At 39.1% G+C, this 21,434-nt stretch overlaps 1 protein-coding gene across 1 annotated transcript; it reads right to left on the bottom strand.

Annotated features, from left to right (window-relative positions):
* Positions 1–13,820: 13,820 nt before the first annotated feature.
* On the bottom strand, positions 13,821–19,989 carry LOC131163859 (glycine-rich RNA-binding protein RZ1A). The gene is made up of 4 exons (XM_058120663.1): positions 19,728–19,989; positions 15,483–15,596; positions 14,175–14,708; positions 13,821–14,097 (listed from the first exon to the last, which is right to left on the bottom strand). Exons 2-3 carry the CDS (start codon positions 15,591–15,593, stop codon positions 14,193–14,195), a joined length of 627 nt encoding a protein of 208 aa, XP_057976646.1. The 5' UTR covers positions 15,594–15,596; positions 19,728–19,989; the 3' UTR covers positions 13,821–14,097; positions 14,175–14,192.
* Between the last annotated feature and the right edge of the window lie 1,445 nt (positions 19,990–21,434).

Raw genomic sequence — 21,434 nt, 5'->3', positions numbered from 1 at the left:
GGGTTTTTTGAATTATTAAACGTTTAAAGAAAAGAAAAAAAAAATACTAAATAAAACAGTAAACCAGTTCCATACCGACTCAAGGGTTCAAACAATTCGCAGAGAGATAAACAGGGTTTAGGTTCAAGGTTGAACCTAACTTTGGGTTTGAGTCACTGATTCACAACTTCATACCCTGTTTATTACACTTTAGAATGTAACCTAAGAAGGGAAAATCCATTAGTTTTACCTCTCGTCTTCCTCTTCTCCGGTCTTCTTTTCCTGTCGGTGAGTCTACAGGGGTCAATCTACAACGTCTTCCCGAGGGTGGTTCTTGAGCTCTAACTCGAGACACTACGAATTGCCTTCTTCAAATGGGGTGACTCGGCACCGGTAGGAAACAGGATCAGTCGACCATTTGATCTTCTAAGAGAATGAAACGTAACTTTACTCAATAAAAGACTTCAATATTCAAAATCTTCTTCTTACCACTCAGAAAAACTAGTTTCACAAACTTACAATAAAAGACTTCAATATTCGAAATCTTCTCCTTACCACTAACAAAAACTCCTCCCTTGTGTTTAGAATGAGAAGGTTATTTATAAACTTACCTTGGGATAAGCATAGTAAAGAAGACATAGGGGAGTAATTATGGGGGGAGCAAAGCATGAGGTGAAAAATGATGGATGAAATATAGCATGAGATGAATAATAAAGAGGAAAACAAAACATGTGGAGAGTGAGGATGAGGGAACAAAGCATGAGGTGAAAAATGATGAAAGGAATATAGCATGAGATGAGTGATAAAGAGGGCAACAAAGCATGTGGTGAGTAATTATGTGGGGGAGCAAAGCATAGGGTGAAGAATGATGAAAGGAATATAACATGGGATGAGTGATAAAGAGGGGAACAAAGCATGTGGTGAGTGATGATGGGAACAAAGCATGAGGTGAAGAATGATGAAGGGAATATAGCATGGTATGAATGATAAAGAGGGGAACAAAGCATGTGGTGAGTGATGATGGGGGAAACAAAGCATGAGGTGAAGAATGATGAAGGGAATATAGCATGTGATGAATGATAAAGAGAGGAATAAAGCATGGGGTCAGTGATGATGGGGGGAACAAAGCATACTTACATTTGATAAATTAGATTAATAATAATAATAAGTGTGGAGCCCAACAGAGATGTGTTTGGGGCCACGCGCCATGTGGGGCCCAATGGAGATGTGTGGGGCCCACAAGCCGTGTGAGGGTTATAGGAACCCGAACTAGCATGCACCGGATATAGGGATCCGAGCTAGCGTACTAAAGGAGGTAACGTGCACTGGAAGTAGGAATCCGAACTAGCGTACCAAAGGAGGTAACGTGCACCGGATGTAGAAATTCGAACTAGCATACCAAAAAGGGATAACGTGCATCGGATGTAGGAATTTGAGCTAATGTACTAAATGAGGTAACGTGCACCGGATGTAAGAATCCGAGTTAGCGTACCAGGAAATATGGGGCCCACAAACCATGTGGGGCCCAAAAACCATGTTGAGCCCAATGAAAATATATGGGCCCCACAAGCCATGTGGGGTCCACGAGTCGTGTAAGGGTTAAAGGATCCCGAGCTAGCATGCATCGGATATAGGGATCCAAGCTAGCGTACTAAAGGAGGTAACGTGCACCGAATGTAAGAATCCAAGCTGGCATACCAAAATGGGTAACGTACACCGAATGTAGGAGTCTGAGTTAGCGCACCAAAAGGGGTGACGTGCATTAGATTTTATAAATCAGAATTAGCGTACCAAAAATGTAGGGCCCACAAGCCATGTGAAGCCCAATGGAGATATGTGGGATCCACAAGCCATGTGGGGTCCATAAGCCGTGTGAGGGTTATAGGAACCCGAGCTAGAATGTACCGGATAAAGGGATTCCAGCTAGCATACTAAAGGAGGTAATGTGCACCGAATGTAGGAATTCGAGCTAGCGTACCAAAGATGTGGGGCCTACAAGTCATATGGAGCCTAATTGAGATATGTGGGGCCCACAAGCATCGTGGGACCTACATGTGTGGAGTCCACAAAGATGTGTGGGGTGCATAAGCAGTGCGGGAGGGTTTGACATGAGGTCTCCTCGAAAAGACCTGGTTAAAATTGAGGTGTTTACAACTGTCTCTCTTTGCAGGCATTGTTGCTTTGGGGTAACAATAGGAACTCTCCTATGTTATCTATAGCGACAAGGCTATAAAGATTAAAAAAACACCTATTTTAGTCAGGACATACAACTGACCACGTGTCATCTTCTGAGTAAGGTTATGTGTTGACCATCAAAAGGGGAGATAGAGGGTGACCCGGATGGAAGACGTGGCATAATCTTGTCCGTCATGAAGAAACATAGTTCAAATGGCTCACAAGAGACTACGTAGCATATGACAGTGTGTAGGAGGGCGTGCCACATGTCAGTAGCTAAGTGGCTGGTCAAATTTGACCCGAATCTAGGCGTGGCACAATCTTGACCATCCCCGGAGAACATAGATCCAGCGGTGGTCAAGGGGGTCACGCAGGACTTTTCGTGTGTTAGGGAAAACGAGCCACGTGTCGGTGGCCCGATTGGTGGGTTTATTACGGGTGTGGATCAATGACATGATTCAATCCAAGCTGTCCTTGGAAAAGCAGGATTCAACGGTGGAGGTAAGGCATGCTCGGATTGCTAACATGGAGAGATCCTCATCGTCCCGAGAAAACACACATTGGACGGTGAGCAACAAGTGGTACTCAAATTGCAAATGTGGAGCGATTCGAGTCGTCCCTAGAAAACACAGATCGTGCGGTTGAGGAGGGGGCGTAGACTCTTGATGCTGACGTGTTGATGTGGAGTGATTTGGACTGTTGGTGTACTGTAGGGATCCGTAGGGATTTGACCTGCACAGATCTCCTGTCGTGGCATGATCTGATCCGTCTAATAGAAGGACGATCCAATGGCTTGTGGAGAGGGCTCGTGAGCTTCTATGCGCATTAATGATGAGGGTCACGCACTTGCCATGTGTCACCTGGCGTGTAGACACTCATGATGACTTTTTCTTGAATATGCGATCTTGACCGTTGTTGATCTGCGAGGATCGGACGGTTATCTAGAGTACTAACACGGTGAGATATAGGTCGTTGATGGGGAATAGAAACGAACGAACGCAGGGGAGCCATATGGTTTCTTCGATCGAACGGATGATGAAATGCCACGTGGTCAAATCTTATGGCTTTGGAGTTTTAGATACTTAAACCCTATTTTTTCGTTTTGTTCAATTTTTCAATGTTTCATTCTCTCGAATGCCCTCTCTCTCTCTCTCTCTCTCTCTCTCTCTCTCTCTCTCTCTCTCTTCTCTCTTCTCTCACCCTCTCTATTCTTCTCTTGGTTTTCTCTGTTCTTCTCTCTTCTCTCACCTTCTCTATTCTTCTCCTGGTCTCCTCTGTTCTTCTCTTTTAGTCTCTCTGTCCCTATCTTCTCTCTCAAACGAACCCCCTTCGAAACCCGACTCTCAGACCACCTATTTTTCCTTCTCATATTAGTAAAGCTTCCATCCTCCTTATTCCTTGGCTGTCAACGGGCTACTGAACACATGAGTGTGTTCAAAACTGCACAAGGTTTGCTTGGACTATAACGAACAACCGGTTGACTAAAGGCATATCAAAAAGTCACCCTAGAAGATCCAAGAAGTCTAAAAAGCTAAGTACCCCTTGTTCTCCCTTTATCTAGAAGAGAGACTGAGAGAGAAGAACAGAGAAGACCAAGAGAAGAATAGAGAGGGTGAGAGAAGAAAGAAGAGAGAGAGAGGGCATTCGAGAGAATGAGACATTGAAAAAATGAACAAAGCAAAAAAATTAAGTTTAAGTATCTAAAGCCCCGGAGCCACAAGATTCGACCACGTGGCATTCCATCATCCGTTCGATCAAAGAAAGCATATGGCTCCCCTGCGTCCGTCCGTTTCTATTCCCCATCAACAGCCCAAATCTCACCGTGTTAGTACTCTGGATAACCGTTCAATCCTCGCAGATCAGCAACAATCAAGATCGCCTCGTTCAAAAATAAGCCATCATGAGTGTCTGCACGCCAGGTGACACATGGCAAGTGCTTGACCCTCATCATTAATGCACATAGAAGCTCGCAAACCCTCTCCACAAGCCATCGGATCGCCCCTCCATTAAACGGATCAGATCATGCCACGACAGGAGATCTGTGCAGGTTATATCCCTATGGATCCCTACAGTGCACCAACAGTTCGAATCACTCCACATCAGCATGTCAGCATCAAGAGTCTACGCCCCCTCCTCAACCGTACGATCTGTGTTTTCTAGGGACGACTTGAATCGCTCCACATTGGCAATCTAAGTACCACTTGCTACTCACCGTCTGATATGTGTTTTCTCAGGACGGTGAGGATTTCTCCATGTTAGCAATCCGAGCATGCCTCACCTCCACCATTGAATCCTGCTTTTCCAAGGATGGCTTGGATTGAGCCACGTCATTGATTCACACCCGCATAAACCCACCAATCGAGCCACCAACACGTGGCTCGTTTTCCCCAACACACGAAAAGTTCGGTGTGGCCCCCCTGACCACCGTTGGATCTTTGTTCTCTGGGGACGGTCAGTATTGTGCCACGCCTAGATTCGAGTCACATTTGACCAGCCACTCAGCTACTAACACGTGGCATGTCCTCCTACACACTGTCATATGCTACATAGCCTCTTATGAGTCGTTCAATCTATGTTTCTCCACAACAGACAAGATCATGAAACATCTTCGATCCAGGTCACCCTCTATCTCCCATTTTGATGATCAACGCATAACCTTACTCAGAAGACGACACGTGGTCAGTTGTATGGCCTGGCTAAAATAAGTGTTTTGTATCTTTATAGCCATGTTACTATAGATAACATAGGAGAGTTCCTACTGTTACCCCAAAGCAACAAGGCCTATAAAGAGGGGCAACTGTAGACACCTCAATTTTAACCAAATCTTTCTGAGGAAACCTTATGTCAAACCCTCCCACACTACTTGTGGACCCCACACATCTTTGTGGACCCCACACATGTAGGTCCCACGATGCTTGGGGGCCCCACATATTTCCATTGAACTCTACATAACTTGTAGGCCCCATATCTTTGGTATGCTATCTCGGATTCCTACATCCGGTGCACATTACCTCCTTTAATACGCTAGCTCGAATCCCTATATTTGGTGCATGCTAGCTCGGGTTTCTATAACCCTCACATAGCTCATGGACCCCATATGGCTTATGGGCCCCACATATCTCCATTGGGCGCCACATGGCTTGTGGGCCCCACATCTTTGGTACACTAACTTGGATTCCTACATCTGATGCATATCGCCCATTTTGGTACCCTAACTCGGATTCCTACATCCGATGCACGTCACCCATTTTGGTACGCTAGCTCGGACTCCTACATCCGGTGCACATTACCCCCATTTGGTACGCTAGTTCGGATTCCTACATCCGATGCACGTTACCTCTTCTAGTACGCTACCTCGGATCCCTATATCTGGTGCATGCTAGCTCGGGTCCCTATAACTTTCACACGGCTCGTGGACCCCACATGGCTTGTGGGGCCCACATATCTCCATTGGGCCCCACATGGTTTGTGGGCCCCACATCTCTTGGTACGTTAACTCGGATTCCTACATTCGGTGCACGTTACTTCCTTTAGTACACTAGCTCGAATTCCTACATCCGATGCACGTCACCCCTTTTTGATACGCTAACTCAGATTCCTATATTCGGTGCACGTTACCTCCTTTGGTACACTAATTCAAATTCCTACATTCGGTGCACATTACCTCTTTTAGTACGCTAGCTCGGATCCCTATATCCAATGCATGCTAGCTCGGATTCCTATAACCCTCACACGGCTTGTGGGCCCCACACATCTCCATTGTGCGCCACATGACGCATGGGTCCCACATATCTCCGTTGGGCACCGCACGGCTTCAAGGACCCCCGTATTATTATTTTACTGTTGTTGTTATTATTATTATTATTATTATTATTATTATTATTATTATTATTATTATTATTATTATTATTATTATTATTATTTATCTCATTTATCAAATGCAAGCATGTTTTGTTCCTCCCATCATCACTCACCATATGCGTTGTTCCCCTCTTTATCATTCATCACATGTTATATTCCCTTCATCATTCTTCATCCCATGTTTTGTTCCCCCCATCATCACTCACCACATGCTTTGTTCCCCTCTTTATCATTCATCTCATGTTATATTCCCTTCATCATTCTTCACCTCATGTTTTGTTCCCCTCATCATCACTCACCACATGCTTTGTTCCCCTCTTTATCATTCATCTCATGCTATATTCTCTTCATCATTCTTCACCCTATGCTTTGTTCCCCCTATCATCACTCATCACATGCTTTGTTCCCCTCTTTATCACTCATCTCATGTTATATTTCTTTCATCATTCTTCACCCCCGTGTTTTGTTCCCTCATCATCACTCACCACATACTTTATTCCCCCCATAATTACTCTCTTATGTCTTCTTTACCATGTTTGCCCCAAGTCAAGTCTATAAATAGTCTTCTCATTCAAAGCACAAGGGAGGAGTTTTTATTAGTGGTAAGGAGAAGATTTCGAATATTGAAGTCTTCTATTGTAAGTTTGTGAAACTAATTTTTTTGAGTGATAAGGAGAAGATTTTGAATATTTAAGTCTTTTATTGAGTGAGATTACATTTCATTCTCTTAGAAGATCAAGCGGTCGAACGATCTCGTTTCCTACCGATGTCGGGTCACCCCATCTGAAGAAGGCACTTCATAGTGCCTCAAGTCAAAGCTCAAGAACCACCATCGGGAAGACGCTGTAGACAGACCCTTGTAGACTTACCGACAAGAAAAGAAGACCGAAGGAGAAGAAAACGAAAGGTAAAACTAATGGATTTTCCTTTCTCGGGTTACATCCTGAACTGTAATAAACAGGGTATGAAGTTGTGAATCAAGGACTCAAACCCAAAGTTAGGTTCAACCTTGAACCTAAATCCCGTTTATCTTTCTACGAATTGTTTGAACCCTTGAGTCGGTATGGAACCAGTTTACTATTTTCTTTCCTTTAAACATCTAATAATTCAAAAAAACCCATAAAAACATCATAAAATGCCAAAAAGAAATCACAAAAGTTTTCTAGGAAAAATTCCAAAAATATTTTCAAACTTTAACTTCTATGAGTTTTGTCTTAATTTTATTTGTACTATTTTGAAAGTCAAGAAAAATATTGAAAAATCATAAAAGTCACAAAAATGTTTTCACACTTAGAAAAAAATCAGAAAAACATTTTTAAGGTCTAAGAAATCATTTTTACCCCGAATGAGCCCAAAACCTCCCAAGGTTTCAAAAATGTCAATTTTCCTTACTTAAAAGGAATCCTATAAATTTCAAAATACCTGGGAGTAATTTTTTTTTTTGTAAAAACCTATTTTCTTGATTTTTCGATCTCGATGATTGCAAAGAAGAGCGTTGAACTTTTCGAAGCACGATATGTCCTGGTTTTGAGGGAATACCTATATGTTATTTTTCTTCGGGTATTTGTTTTACAATTTTAAAAAGGGAGAAATTTTAAAGACTTATTAAATTAATCTTGGGATAATTTTTTATTAATCTGGTACCATTCGTAAGAATGGGCGCGTAGGGGGTGCGAATACATTCCCCTTGCGTAACCGTACTCCCGAACCCGTCTCTGGTAGCGCAGACCGATTCTACCCTTAATTGGGTAGTAATCAAGTGTTCTAACAACACTAAAAGGTTAGTGGCGACTCCATTACACCATTTTTCACGAAAATTTAAATTTACTTTTCATTCACTTCGTTCCGCCAGGGAATGTCGCAACGGTGAGTAAGAGTGTTCTAACCGTGACGAAGGGGCAAAAAGTATCGGTAAATATTTATATACACTGTTAGGTACCACAGTTGTAGGTGGAGTTGCAGTTGTAGAGTTTGAGTCAGTTAGTACTGTCTTGTGGCATATGTGGTTAGGGCATATGGGTGAGTGGAATGATGAAGCTTCATTAGAGAAATCTTTTGAGGGGGAGGGGGCTGGGGGTCAAATCATAGAAGCTGAATTTTTGCAAGTACTATATGCTTGAAAAATAGAATAGGGTGCACTTCATGGCAGCCACACACAAGATAGAGGGACTCTTTGACTACATTCATTTAGATGTTTGGGGGCCAGTGAGAGTAGCATCACGAGGAGGGTTCAAATCTACTTTGTGAGTTTTATCGATGATTACTCACGAAAGGTCTAGGTGTACTTCATGCGGCACAAGTTAGAGACGTTTTCCAGGTTTAAATTGTGGAAAGCTGAGGTGAAAACCAGACCAAGAGAAAGATTAAGTACCTTAGGTTAGACACTGACATTGAATACACAAGTTTGAGCTTCAGAGTATTGTGCAAGCAGCATGGCATAAGAAGACATTTTATAGTACACAAGACACAACACAAAATGGTGTGGCTGAAAGGATGAATCGAACTCTAGCTAAAAGAGCCCAATGACTCAGGTTGAATGCATGGTTTGCTAAGAATTTCTGGGCCGAGGCGGTAAGTATGGCTTGTTTCTTAGTTAACCGATCACCAAGGGCATCATTAGATGGGGAAGTTGCAGAGGAGGTGTGGACAAGTAACGAGGTAGACTACTCTGGTTTAAGAGTATTTTGATGTCCAGCCTATGTGCACGTTGAGGAGAGATTAAAGCTTGAGACAAAGGCTAGACGGTGCATCTTTCTAGGGTATCAGAAAGGGGTGAAAGGATTCAAGTTGTGGGATCTGAAGGCAAACAAGGTGATGATCAGTAAAGACAAGGTTTTTGATGAGAAAGCTATGTTGTAGTGTACTCAGGAAGAAGAAAAGAAACAGGTGCTAGAAAACTGCAACAGCAATGAAGATGCGGTGCAGGTGGAGTTAGAGACTCAAGGTGGAGATAACAATGTTCAGAACACAAGGAATTCTAGCTCAGGTAACCAACAACGGCATCACAGTATAGCTATAGACAGACCCAGGCACACTATCAGGATACCTCCTAGGTATACATCTAACGATCTGGTTTCTTATGCCCTCATTACTAGTGGCGGGGATCCTATCACTTTTCAAGAGGCGGTGCACAACCAAGAGAAAAGTAAATGGATGGGTGTTATGGTGGAGGAGATAGGAGTCCTTGCATAAGAACTAGACGTGTGAGTTGGTGAAGCTTCTCAAGGGGAAGAGGGCGATAGGATGCAAGTGAGTGTATAGGAAGAGAGAAGCAGTTTTAGAAAAGAAATGAGTTGATTATGATGAGATCTTCTCCCATGTGGTTAGACACACTTTCATCAGGATAGTGTTGGGATTGGTGATGCATTATGACATGAAATTGGAACAGATGGATGTAAAGACATCGTTTCTCCATAGTGATTTAGATGAGCTGATTTACATGGCACAGCTAGAAAGGTTTAGCCAACCTACACAGGAACACTTAGTATGCAAGCTAAAAAATCATTTTACGGGCTAAAACAATCTCCGAGGCAGTGGTAGAAACATTTTGACTCCTACATTATCCGGATTGGCTACAAGAGGTATGAGTACAATTGTTGTATTTATGTGAAGAGTCTTAAGGATGGTTCACTTATATTTTTGTTACTTTATGTTGATGACATGTCGCTTGCTGCAAAAAATATGACGAAGGTAAATCAGTTGAAAAATCTTTTGAGTAAAGTGTTTGACATGAAAAACTTGGGTGCAGCCAAAAAGATTCTTGGAATGAAACTTTGCAAGGACAGAGTTATAGGGAGATTGAAGTTATCTCAGGGCAGCTATGGGGAGAAGGTGTTGGAGAGGTTTGACATTGTTAATGCTAAATCAGTGAGTACACTGTTAACGAATTATTTTAGGCTATCTATCGCCTAGTGCCCAAAAACGGATGATGACATTCGTGACATGTCAAAGGTCCCCTATGTTAGTGCAGTGGAGTATTTGATGTATGATATGGTATGTACAAGACCGGACCTGGCACAAGCAGTCAGTGTGGTGAGAAGTTCTCTTTGAATCTAGGTTGACAACATTGGGATGCAGTCAAGTGGGTTATCAAATATTTGAGGGGTACAACAAACTATGACATTATGTTCAGCAGGCAACATAATGATCCTTTAGTGGTAGGTTATGTGTATGCAAACTATGCAGGGGACTTAGATGACAAGAGGTCTATCGCAGGGTACGTATTCACCCTTGTAGGAGCGATTATTTGTTGGAGGTCCATGGTGCAGTCACTTGTTGCTTTATCTACTACTAAATTAGAATACGTGGCAGCGGCTGTGGCTGCCAAGGGAGCGTTGTGGCTTACAGGATTAGTCAAGGAGCTGAGTATCCAACAAGGTGGAGTTAACCTGCATTGTGATAGTCAGAGTATCATCTATTTGGCGAAGAACCAAGTGTATCATGCGAGGACTAAGCACATAGATGTGCAATTTCATAGGATTAGGGAACTGGTTACTTCTGGTGAAGTGCTACTTGAGAAAGTTCACACGTCTGAGAATGCAGCAAATATGTTGACAAAGCCTGTTACAACGGACAAGTTCAAGCATTGCTTGGACTTGATTAACGTCTCTAGGTACTAGATAGGAGGCGTTCCAATCTACTATATAAAGTGAAGCTACAAGTTAGGCTTTCATATTTCTCCTATGGAGTAAATATTCGCCAAGGTGGAGATTGTTGGAGTATGTAGCTCATATTGAGTGGAATACATGCACAGGGAAAGCATGGTGAAGCAAGAACAAGGAAGTTGGGTTGCAAGAAGAATTTGTCGATGGTTTCAGTCTTCACATTTCAGTCTTTGTATTAAACCGTCGACGGCCTTGTTCTATTCTAATTACAAATTTTGAATTGGGAAGATCAGTAGATTAGGGATTTGAGAATTTTCCTTCGAGAATTGCTACAGAGATACTTAGGGAACTTTTTAAGTCTTCTGTACTTATACGAATAGCATATAAACAATATTGTAACATTTGTTTGAAAAGATAGTGAAAATGAGTCGCTTGCTCCCATGGACATAGGCACATTTTCAAACCACTAAATTCTTATGTCAAGTGTTTTATTACTTTCCTTTTATCTTTGTGATTGATTATTTCTATATAGTTCATTGTTGGTTGCTGTATTGCACGATCCAATTCGATTTGTATTTCCACTGCGCACTGGTAATCTTTGCACAATAAAACTCAACTCTCTTTGTAACTTAACTTGGTTCTATTCTTGAATCGAGTTCAAACTACTTGACTAGCTTAATGAAACAAGTTTAAATTTTATAATACAACTTGTGAGCTTAATTGAACCCAATGGAGGTTTTGTAATTTTATTATTTTTTATATTATATATGTCATATAATATATATTTTTTATACATATACTTAATATTCCACATTATGTTATTCTACATTAATTTATAATCGAATCAAAGTTGATCGACTTGAACTCAAACCCAAGTTTTAAGAACTTGCAGTTGAATCAAAAAGTCAAGCCCAATTTTTAAGAACTTGTAATTGAAACGAGTTTGATTTCAAATTTGAGTTCGTGATCAAGTTCAAGTTTCGAGCTCAATATTTTCAAGGTTTAGTTCGAGTATCTCATTTTTTTTACTCGACTCAACTCAAATAGACCCCTAAATCCAAAATATATGAAGAGAAATTATTTGTTCTCTCTCTTAAGTATTTTTCTCTCCCCTCACTTCATTCTAACGAGGCATGATTGATTGCACGTTTAGGCTACAACCTTCAACTAGTGGGAAACTAAGATGCTCCTCTTCGTTCGGTTATCCTCCTACATTTTGAAAGTTGAAATTGCTCTGCCAATAAAAAACCCTACGCTGCCTCCATAGCTCAACCTCAGAGTCAGAGGAGCCCTCTGCTTCATTTGTTGATGCTAACTGCAGCTCGCAAAGAGTCAAAAGCCAGCCTTTTGAATCTCAAAACACATTGGCTATTTGGAATTCAGGCACTCCTTTTCTAAACTAGGCAATTTCATAAGAACCCATTACTTGTCATGGACTGCATAGCTTATTTAAGAATCCTTTTGCAATGGACACGTGTCCACATTAATTTAGGTAGATTTTGGCACTGAAAGGTAACAGATGGCACGAAGATAAATCTAGAGCTAAGAATAATTAAATCTATATAAACCTTGCTCAGTTAATAAAGACGCTAAACATGGAAGAAGTCCTTAGGAATCCAATAAATGTTCTTCCATAGGAATCCAATAAATGTATGAACGCTTAGTTATAAAAAACTAGCTACAGGATCTAAAGTGCTTCAGATTGTAACGTATTTCAGATGGGACGTTGACAGATCTTCAAATCAAACCATTTCTAATCAATAAAGACAATGAATTTAAGCCATACAAAATCACCAATAAAATAACCCCTAAATACAGTTGAGAACATTGTTGATGACGTAGCTATCATACCCCCTATGGGTTTACAGATCTCGACAAGACAAACATGTTTTATGATTTGTTTAATTCGATGGTGAGAACAAAAAACAAAAAGACGACGATATTTAAAACAGCTAGAACCATTTCTGCAGCAAATAAAACTACAAAAATTACAGGTTTTCTTCCAACTATCCAAAATTTGCAAATCATTCAAGAGAAAGCCCACATGCTGAAATAAGTTCATAAACAACCATAGGCGTAGCTCATAATAAGCCTTTTACTGACCAACATTTATCAGTTATATATATGTAAGGCAAACAAAATACAAAATACAGGAAGAAAACATTCTAACAAAAATTAGAAGATACATGCCTGCCAATTTATTCATGGTTGTATTACTTGGACCTGCACAAGAACAAATTTTTTGATTTTCCAGTAGACAAAATCATAAAGCAATGACAGAACAAATAATTAAACACCTATCTGCTAAAAGAAGAAAAAAATCAAGCAGTCCCAACAAGAATTTTCCTTGTACATCATAAGCCAAGCGGCAATCACCAGTGGAAAAATTAAAAGCCAGCACCCTCAAGGTGAAGAACAGATATAGAACCAAATCCAGCTTGTAAAAACACAGCAACTGATCTGGATCTGAGTAAACAAAACCACGAAAGCATACACATGCACTGAAATAAACATAAAAAGAAGCCTCTTCCCAAGAAGAGCAACAGAGAGCCATAAGATAAACAATGGATAGCTGTTGCTGAACTCTTCAAGAGCTTCTAAACAATGTGCCTCGTGTTTACGAAGAATGGAAATCTTCCATCAGTGCGCCGTGCAGAAGGTAAGTGTCCTTTATGTTAAATTTCAGATGGTGTGCTGCCCAAAAACTTTCACAATTTTTACAATTTTAAAACCATGTATGATTTAGCAAGTTAGAAACCCAATCGCGCAACCAAAAATACCATAAATAGCCAGTATCCTGCCAAAGGGTTAAGAGTATTAATATTTATGCAAAAATTGAGAACTGACATGGCAAACAGCATAACTGTATAAAATCCAAAAATAAAAATAGAATGTATGGAAAAAATTACCAGGTTGACTCCAATTTATTAAGAAACTGAGTTAAGAGAACTGGAAAGCCAAATGAGAATTTTACTTCTAACATAAGCCTGTGTCCCAGAAGATGAGAAGAACCAGACTCCCAATGGTTGGAACCATCAAAAAATATTTTGTAAAAGCACCCAAAAAACAAACTAAATTGGTTGTTCCCAAAAGTCCTCCAGATATGTATCCAACAGCGGACAAAACTTGTAATCTTATGCAAGCAAAGTTACTAGAAATCCCGCAGCAATAATGGAATTTGCAATTGCCTATGCAAGAAAGTCACTAGAATCCAGCAGCAAGAATGGCATTCAAAGAGCACAAGACCCAATTCCAAAGTGCATGTCAAGTAAGCATAAGACTCCACTGGCCCAAAACATCGAATTGAGCATTTTAGGAACATAACATAGTTGAATTTTTGTGCCAAGTTTCACACTTCCAAAAACCAATCCAGTAAAATTATACGATCCATCCAAAAAAGATGATGAGGCAGTGGCATCCGTCGAAAGGAACTCCAAAGCTTTCCATATGGTATCAGCAGGACCTCCACCTTCTTCAACTGCAATAGGATGTGAGTTCCATCAGTACACCACAGTAACCCCAAAGAATAAGCAAATATCAATACACGTTGCATACCACAATTAAGCATCAATTCTATCCAGAACGAAAACCTCCTGATCCACGGCGCTCATATGGTCCAGAACGATCCCGATTATACCTATCACCTCCTGAACCCCCACGACTGCCAGCATCCCTGTTGCGCCCACCAAATCGATCTCCAGTTCTATTAGGTCCATAACGATTACCTCCACCACCTCCACCATATTTGTCATCCCTGCCACCATACCTGCCCCCTCTTACTCCTTCACCAGGGCATTCCCTGGCAAAATGTCCTGGCTTACCACACTTGAAACACTCTCCACCATTAGATCCACGGCCACCACCACCATAGTCCCGGTTACTATCACGGTCGCGGCCACGGTCACGGCTGCGGTCACTATCATGATCTCTACCAGAGCCTTGGTTATTCTGAGCCTTATCAACAGTAATATTTCTCCCATCTAAATCCATTCCATTCATTGCATCAATAGCCTCTTCCATTGCTTTCTTCTCATCAAAAGTAACAAACCCGAATCCACGTGAGCGTCCAGAAAACTTGTCAACAACTACCTATCAAACAAAATATTATCTGTCATAATCCCATTTGTAAAATATAAAAAGCTTGCAGAAATCAAATATGATAGAACTTATAATAATTAACCCATGATTTTGTTCAATGAACTAATTTAAAATCGCGCTACCTTATTTCATCAGTTCAATCATTTGATGCACAGAAAACTAATCCAAACTTAAAGTGAGCCTTGATTGCTGCCACATGGAAACATGTACATTTGGTTCATTGCTGAATTTGGGTAATGGGAGGGAAAATAAGGAAGAGAGAGACACAAGCTTTGAGCATTTTCTTCTGTTTGTTTATCCAAATCCTTTGTTAAGCACTTGCACCTTGTGTTAAAACATTATACCTTTATTACTGCTTTAAGTCATCCATCCAAATCTCTCCACATTTGAGATGATCTGCTTTGGTAGGCTTATATATAAAAAGTCGTACAGTATTCCCACTTCTCTCATTCTCTCTCTCAATCAAAAAAAAAAGTCAGGGAGACCAATGGACTCCAGAAATTTTATCATTGAGATTTTATCATCATTCTCATGCCCAACTTATCTTTCCATCCTCCCAAAGAAAATGTCAATGGTAGCATCGAGGAGATATTTTCAATTCATTGAAGGACAGACAATCAGGTATCCAATAAAAACAGTTCTTATTCATGAACACAAACTGAAGGTTTAACTGGATACAAATTTAGTATGAGCATTATGTGCAAGGTTAAAAGAACAAAATTATATCCAAGAAAGCAATAGAAACAAAACCCAATGATTGATTACCTTTGCCTCAAGAAGATGGCCAAACTTCTCAAATGCATCCTTCAGATGTCTATCAGATGTTGACCATGAGAGGTTCCCAATAAAGCAGCGGTACTCTGCCTCTTCTGACATAATCTGGACAACAGTTGTTTTTTATTTTTTCCAGGGAACAAGCATCAGAAATGGAGAAAACAAATTGTACATCTGTCATGAGTCACATTTCTAAACCAAACCATGTGCAACTGGAAGAAATTTGGAATAGACTTGTTTGGATGAACAGCAATAAATTAACTAATTTTAGCAACGGAAAAAAAAAAATTACATGTGGGAAAATAGTACTCCATTTCTATTTAAAAATTAAGAAAAGTTCTATATAGTAGAATAAATGAGTAAGCTCTTGTCTGTTTCTTACATGTATTACTGAAGTTTGCTTGTGCTGCCTTTTTTTTTGGGCGGGGGGAGGGGGTGGGTCAAGTGTACCCATTCACATATCCCAAGGAAATGAACAAAAGAATCCAGACATGTTCATAACTCCTTAAACCAACAAAACAATAACCGAAAAACTTAACTCTTCCAAAATTTTAATTGACATCTCTGTACCATCTAAAGAAACAATAACACATGGAGAGGAATCAACGCCCAAACTTCTTTTAACCCTTTCACCCGTCCTCCTCAACAACTTGGAATAAACCAATAACATCCAGGATAAGCCATAGAGCACCAAATAACAATCAAAACCCTTCCCCAAACTTACCTTGCCACTCAACAAAATGTTAGAATGGCAATTAGTTTATTCTTCTTGTTTGTACACAGAGCACTTGTTCTAAAATCACTTCTCAAATTGTTTGTCTCCATATCACATTCTGCAAGCAAAGAACACCACTGCTGAGGAAGCCTTGACTGTCCAAATAAGCTTCTGAGAAAATTCCATCCATGTAGCTAGCTCAAAGCACTCCATTTCTTTCCCACTCCCACAACATGGTTCCAATACTCCCCTCCCCCTAATCTTGAAAATACCTAGTCATTTCTCATTTCCAATAAATGCCAAGTGAAAAAATGAAGAATCTTATGTGTCAATCTCACTCCTCTACACCAGCCATCATGCCAAAAGTAGACATTCTGTCCACTCCCAACATCATATAAATTATTTCCTCTAAAATCCTCCCATCTCATAACCTCTTTTTAGAAACCTATGCCATTTCAACTGCATTGGTTCTTCACAGACCAGCATCTGCGCTCATGCATTCTTTATGGAGAACTTCTCATTAATTAAAAATTCTACAAAAGCATATCCTTAACACATACAATTAAAGAAAGAAAAAAATATTAAGAATCAATTGCTTGGGGTTTTGAAAATCTCATGATAATTATACAAGTTCATCATGCTTTTTACATGGTATTTTATGTGCAATGTCATGTATTTTGGAAGAAATTTGAGTCATTCATTTTATTTATAACTCATTTAAAATAATGTCGAATAAATTTCCACAAATAACTTTCTTTCAATCAATTTGGTTTTTTTTTTTCAGAAAAAGAAATAAATTAATATAGACAGGAGAAAATTAGAAGGTATCCTCCTGAAAACAAAAAAAAGCAAAGAAATAAAAACAATTACATCAAAGCCTCTTTTGAATCTCACTGAAGATTCAACAACAAAAGTCCTTGAAAGTAACACAAGGAGTAAGCCCAAAAAGAAGCTAGGAAAGTAACTCAATTCTCAATCCCAACAAAAATGCAAGAAAATTTTTTTTGCAAATTGAAAATCCTTCCATTCCTTTCAATCCACAAGGTCCAAAAAATTTCAAAGCTGCATATCTCCACAAAACTATCCCCTCTTACTCCTAAGCCTTTGTACTGCACCATCAAGGAAAACAGCAGCAGTCAAGGGCAGCACCAAAGTCCTGTAAAAAACTGAGAGAAGAAAAACTTAGAGCTGCCTAGCCATCTGATAATGGAGAAACAAACAGTCGTACATATTTTTTTTTTATGGTGATCCATTCTACTTTCTAGATGGTATATTTTTCTTTGTTTGATATGCTCATTCTAGATAATATATTTCAATGAAAACAAAACTACTGGTTCATCTTTCAAGATGCCCTAACACATCCTATTCAACTCTTTAGATGCTTTTTGTTACAATCTCACATTGGGTGTGTACTAAGGAGATCCAGTCCATATAAGAGCTGATTAGGTCTCAACCATGCTTGTATAGGGTAAAATGACAAGGCCAGCCATCAAGCGTGCTTCACCAGAGTTGGGTCCAGGAGAACATTACATTTGGTTTCAGAGTTGCCTAGGGGTATTATGTGGGTGGGACTCATGCAAAGGTGTGGGTCATTCTAACAAGGGCATCAAAGAGTAGATTGGGGAGTCTGTCACGTTCACACCTAGGGCATGTACTAGGGAGATCTTGGTAATATAATGACCGACTAATCTCAACTTTGTGAAGTGCCTTTTTTCGGGGGCAAAACCTTGAGTGAGGCCTAACGAGCTAAATTGAATAATACCTTACCAAAGTTGGGCTGAATATGTTTATTTGTTACATGAGAAAGCCGACATTTAAAAAAAAAAAAAAGGAAGTTCACCTATCATCCATAGTACTATACAAAAATACCCACTTTCCTCTAGTTCAGTTCTTGTAAATTAATTTTACCATTTTGTTTCCAAAAATGCCCCTAAGAGTTACACCATTAGCAAGGTAATTATTTACAATTGCCAACTTAACTAGTACCTTCTTAGCACACCACCGTGTGCAACCTTATCATATAATTCCAAATCCTAATACACTAAAGAATGATTTCCAAAATAAATAAAAGAGGCAATATTAGTTATGCTGTTAATCATATATTCAATAAAAAATCCATGAATAATTAACGGGTAGAACTTTTCTGCATAAAATGTTTTCTCATCTACCAATTACATCCTAAACCAGCCTAGTGCCCCCCCTTACCACTATTGCTATGCAACTTCTTCATTGTCCCAACAAACCAAAAGTCATAATTGCCCAACCCATGTTGGGTTTCCCTTCAATGCAGAGGATGGCACACATACATGTGAATTAGGTCTGGAGATGATAAGCTTCGTTCTGTTCTCTAATTAGGATTCTATTAATCAGGTATATGATGAGAAGGATTTAAATTGAAGTATGACACTAGCTCTATAAAAAGCCAATTTCCCTTTACTCTCTTGTTTGCAATTCTCTTAGAAGCGAGAGAGAGAGAGAGAGAGAGAGAGAAAAGGATTACCAAAAATTCTGGGTTAAAGGGCCCAGTGCAATTAGATTGTTTGTGACGACTAATGGTGACTTCTCATCAATATGAACTAAAATTTAAAAGTATGTTCATGACTCATCCTTCTTTAGTTTGAATGGCATTACTTTCACTGGAAGCTCTCTAAAGCAGGTTTCTTTGATGGGATAGAAACCTTTATTTTTGGGTGAGACCTCTCCATACTTCACTCTATTTTGATTTCACCTCGTTGGTTGTGACTTATACCATGTTGAGTGCCAAGAATTTGTTATTCTTGATGATTTATGATTGATATATGCCTATAGTTTTGCTAAGAAACATTTATTGTAATCCTACTACTATACAGTGGGAAGGTTGCAATCGAACTTCAGACACATGATTTTTCCCTTCGCATTAAAGTATTTCCCACGTAAATCATGGTGTCCCCTTTATGTGGGTTGATTTTGTGCTGATTGATAGCTGATCACCGGTCATATTAAGTTATTGATTATCCTAGTTAGTCTTGACTTGAACAGGGGAAGGATTATCATGAACTATTGTGTTCCGGCCATCACCTCTATACCACCCTTTCCCAATAATCTAGTCGGGACATTCATACACAATCTTCAATAAAAATTCATTGCAGCAGCGAAATCACATTCTTCTTTCTTTCCGCGTGCAAGCCATAACAAAATTATTGCATACTCCCCAGTTATCATAGAATTTTTTTTTTTATTTAAAAAAAAAAAAAGGGAACTATAAACGAATCATTAATGAAAACTTCAACATCCACATCTCAAAACCTACTCAATCAAATAACTACTCGGATCTGAAGCTCGTAATCAGCTGCATAGACGTAGCTCTCATTCAGAGGAGAATTCCAAAAAATAAAAAATAAAAAAAGCATAATTCAAAATGGCCATAAATCTCCGTGTAGGTGAATTACGTAGACAGGGCTAACAAGATTACGATTAAGATAAAAATCAAATAAAGATGATAACTTATTTATAAAACACTAGAAGGGGATAACTTGATCTACCTGGAGAGAGGAGACCGCTTTGCCTTGCTGGGAAGGAAACCCTAGAGGTAGAACGAACGGAGAACTGTGGTAGACAGGAAACCGCGAAAGGAGAAAGGGTCAAAGGAAATTGCTTTATTATTATTATTTTTTAAAATTTTTTTGCTTTGGGATATTTTTTTTAATTGGCGGCACCGGTTGTAGAGTGCACGGAAGAGCGCCCATGGCGCGTTGTCACCACGCTACTGTACAAGCTCCACAAGATGCTCGTATTGGCTGCCCCTCATGCCCAAGTGGCCAAGTTGGGCTCTTAATTAGTTTAAACTTTAATAATTTAAATTTTTGAATAAATTTATTTACTTTATGTTTTGAGTTCATACTATTATTATTATTATTATTATTATTATTATGTAATTTTACTTAAAGTCCTCAAAGCTAGTCCAAGTAAACTAACAAGAGAATATAAGTGCACCATTTTCACAAAATCAATAATTTACAAAATTATTAGCATTCTTTGCATGTTACAATGCTATCGTTCACCATAAATATTTTAACCATGCTTTCTATGTTGATGACATTTTATAAGCCCTTGTAGGAATGTTCATTAATTACCCATATGACAACGATAGGATTCTTGATTCATTTGCAACCTAATCTATAAGGAAGAATCAAAACACTGAAATTTATGAAAATGGTGGTGGAAGAAAGTTTGAAGTCACATATTAGTGATATTGCTTTTTAAAAATGTTTTACTAGTGTTGGATGTTGTGAGCTTAATTTCTATTGATCAATTTCATAGATGATTTGTTTTATAAATGTTTTTTTTTTTTTTCCTCCTAATGGGGTTTCTTTTTATTAAGGACAAAAGCACATGGAGGAAACTAGCAACTAGACATAAAATGCAGGGATAAATGGGTTGTATGCTACGACAATATATTGATGGAGGAAGGAAAGAAATAGTGTTGTACTACTAGAGTAAGAAAGTCAATGAATGTGAGGCATGATACTCAAGTGTAGCGAATTATTGTTGTGCCATGACATTGCTCTTCTAATTTCTAGAATGGATTGGTTGAAATAGATCTTTAAGAAGGTTTCCTTATCAAGAAGAATTTCTAGTTGGAATATGTTGTTGTCAAAGTATGGAATTGTTTGTATGATCATGAAAATCAAAGGACAAGGAATGACATATCATTTGGGTAAACATTCTCTTTATAATTGTGAATCTATCAACATGAAATTCCTAGATGAAAATGTACTGGTCATTTCGTATTTTGACAAAAAAGTGTCGATTTAATGAGGTGCAAGTTAAGGTTGTGTTGGTATTTTCAAATGGTGAACAATTCTTAATTGTAGTAAAATTTGAGTTCTTGTGAACTAATAATATCATGGAGCATTAAGTTTGCATGAAAAAAGTTATAGGTTACTTTTAAAATGAACAAGATAGACCTAAAACTTTATGGGGACAACTTTCATTAGCTACTAAACAATGGTGAAATGGAAAATTAGGGTGCAAAGTCAATTCCCTACCACCAATACTTAGAGCATTTGCTTAAAAAATTTAGGCCTAATTCCTCGCTTACATGCCTTAAATGCAAAGTAGTTCAATGATGCCTTAGCTGTCAACACGTTTAGATTGAGATGCGATGATTCAACAGGATGACTATCCAAAAATGTGTTAATGACATTTATCTTGTGCTTTATAAGTTCTACGGAGTCACCACTAACCCC

The sequence above is a fragment of the Malania oleifera genome, chromosome 9 (assembly GCF_029873635.1).
Source record: "Malania oleifera isolate guangnan ecotype guangnan chromosome 9, ASM2987363v1, whole genome shotgun sequence".
Classification (NCBI taxonomy): domain Eukaryota; kingdom Viridiplantae; phylum Streptophyta; class Magnoliopsida; order Santalales; family Ximeniaceae; genus Malania; species Malania oleifera.
The sequence above is the reverse complement of the archived record's forward strand: the minus strand, read 5'-3'. Positions and strand labels throughout refer to the sequence as shown.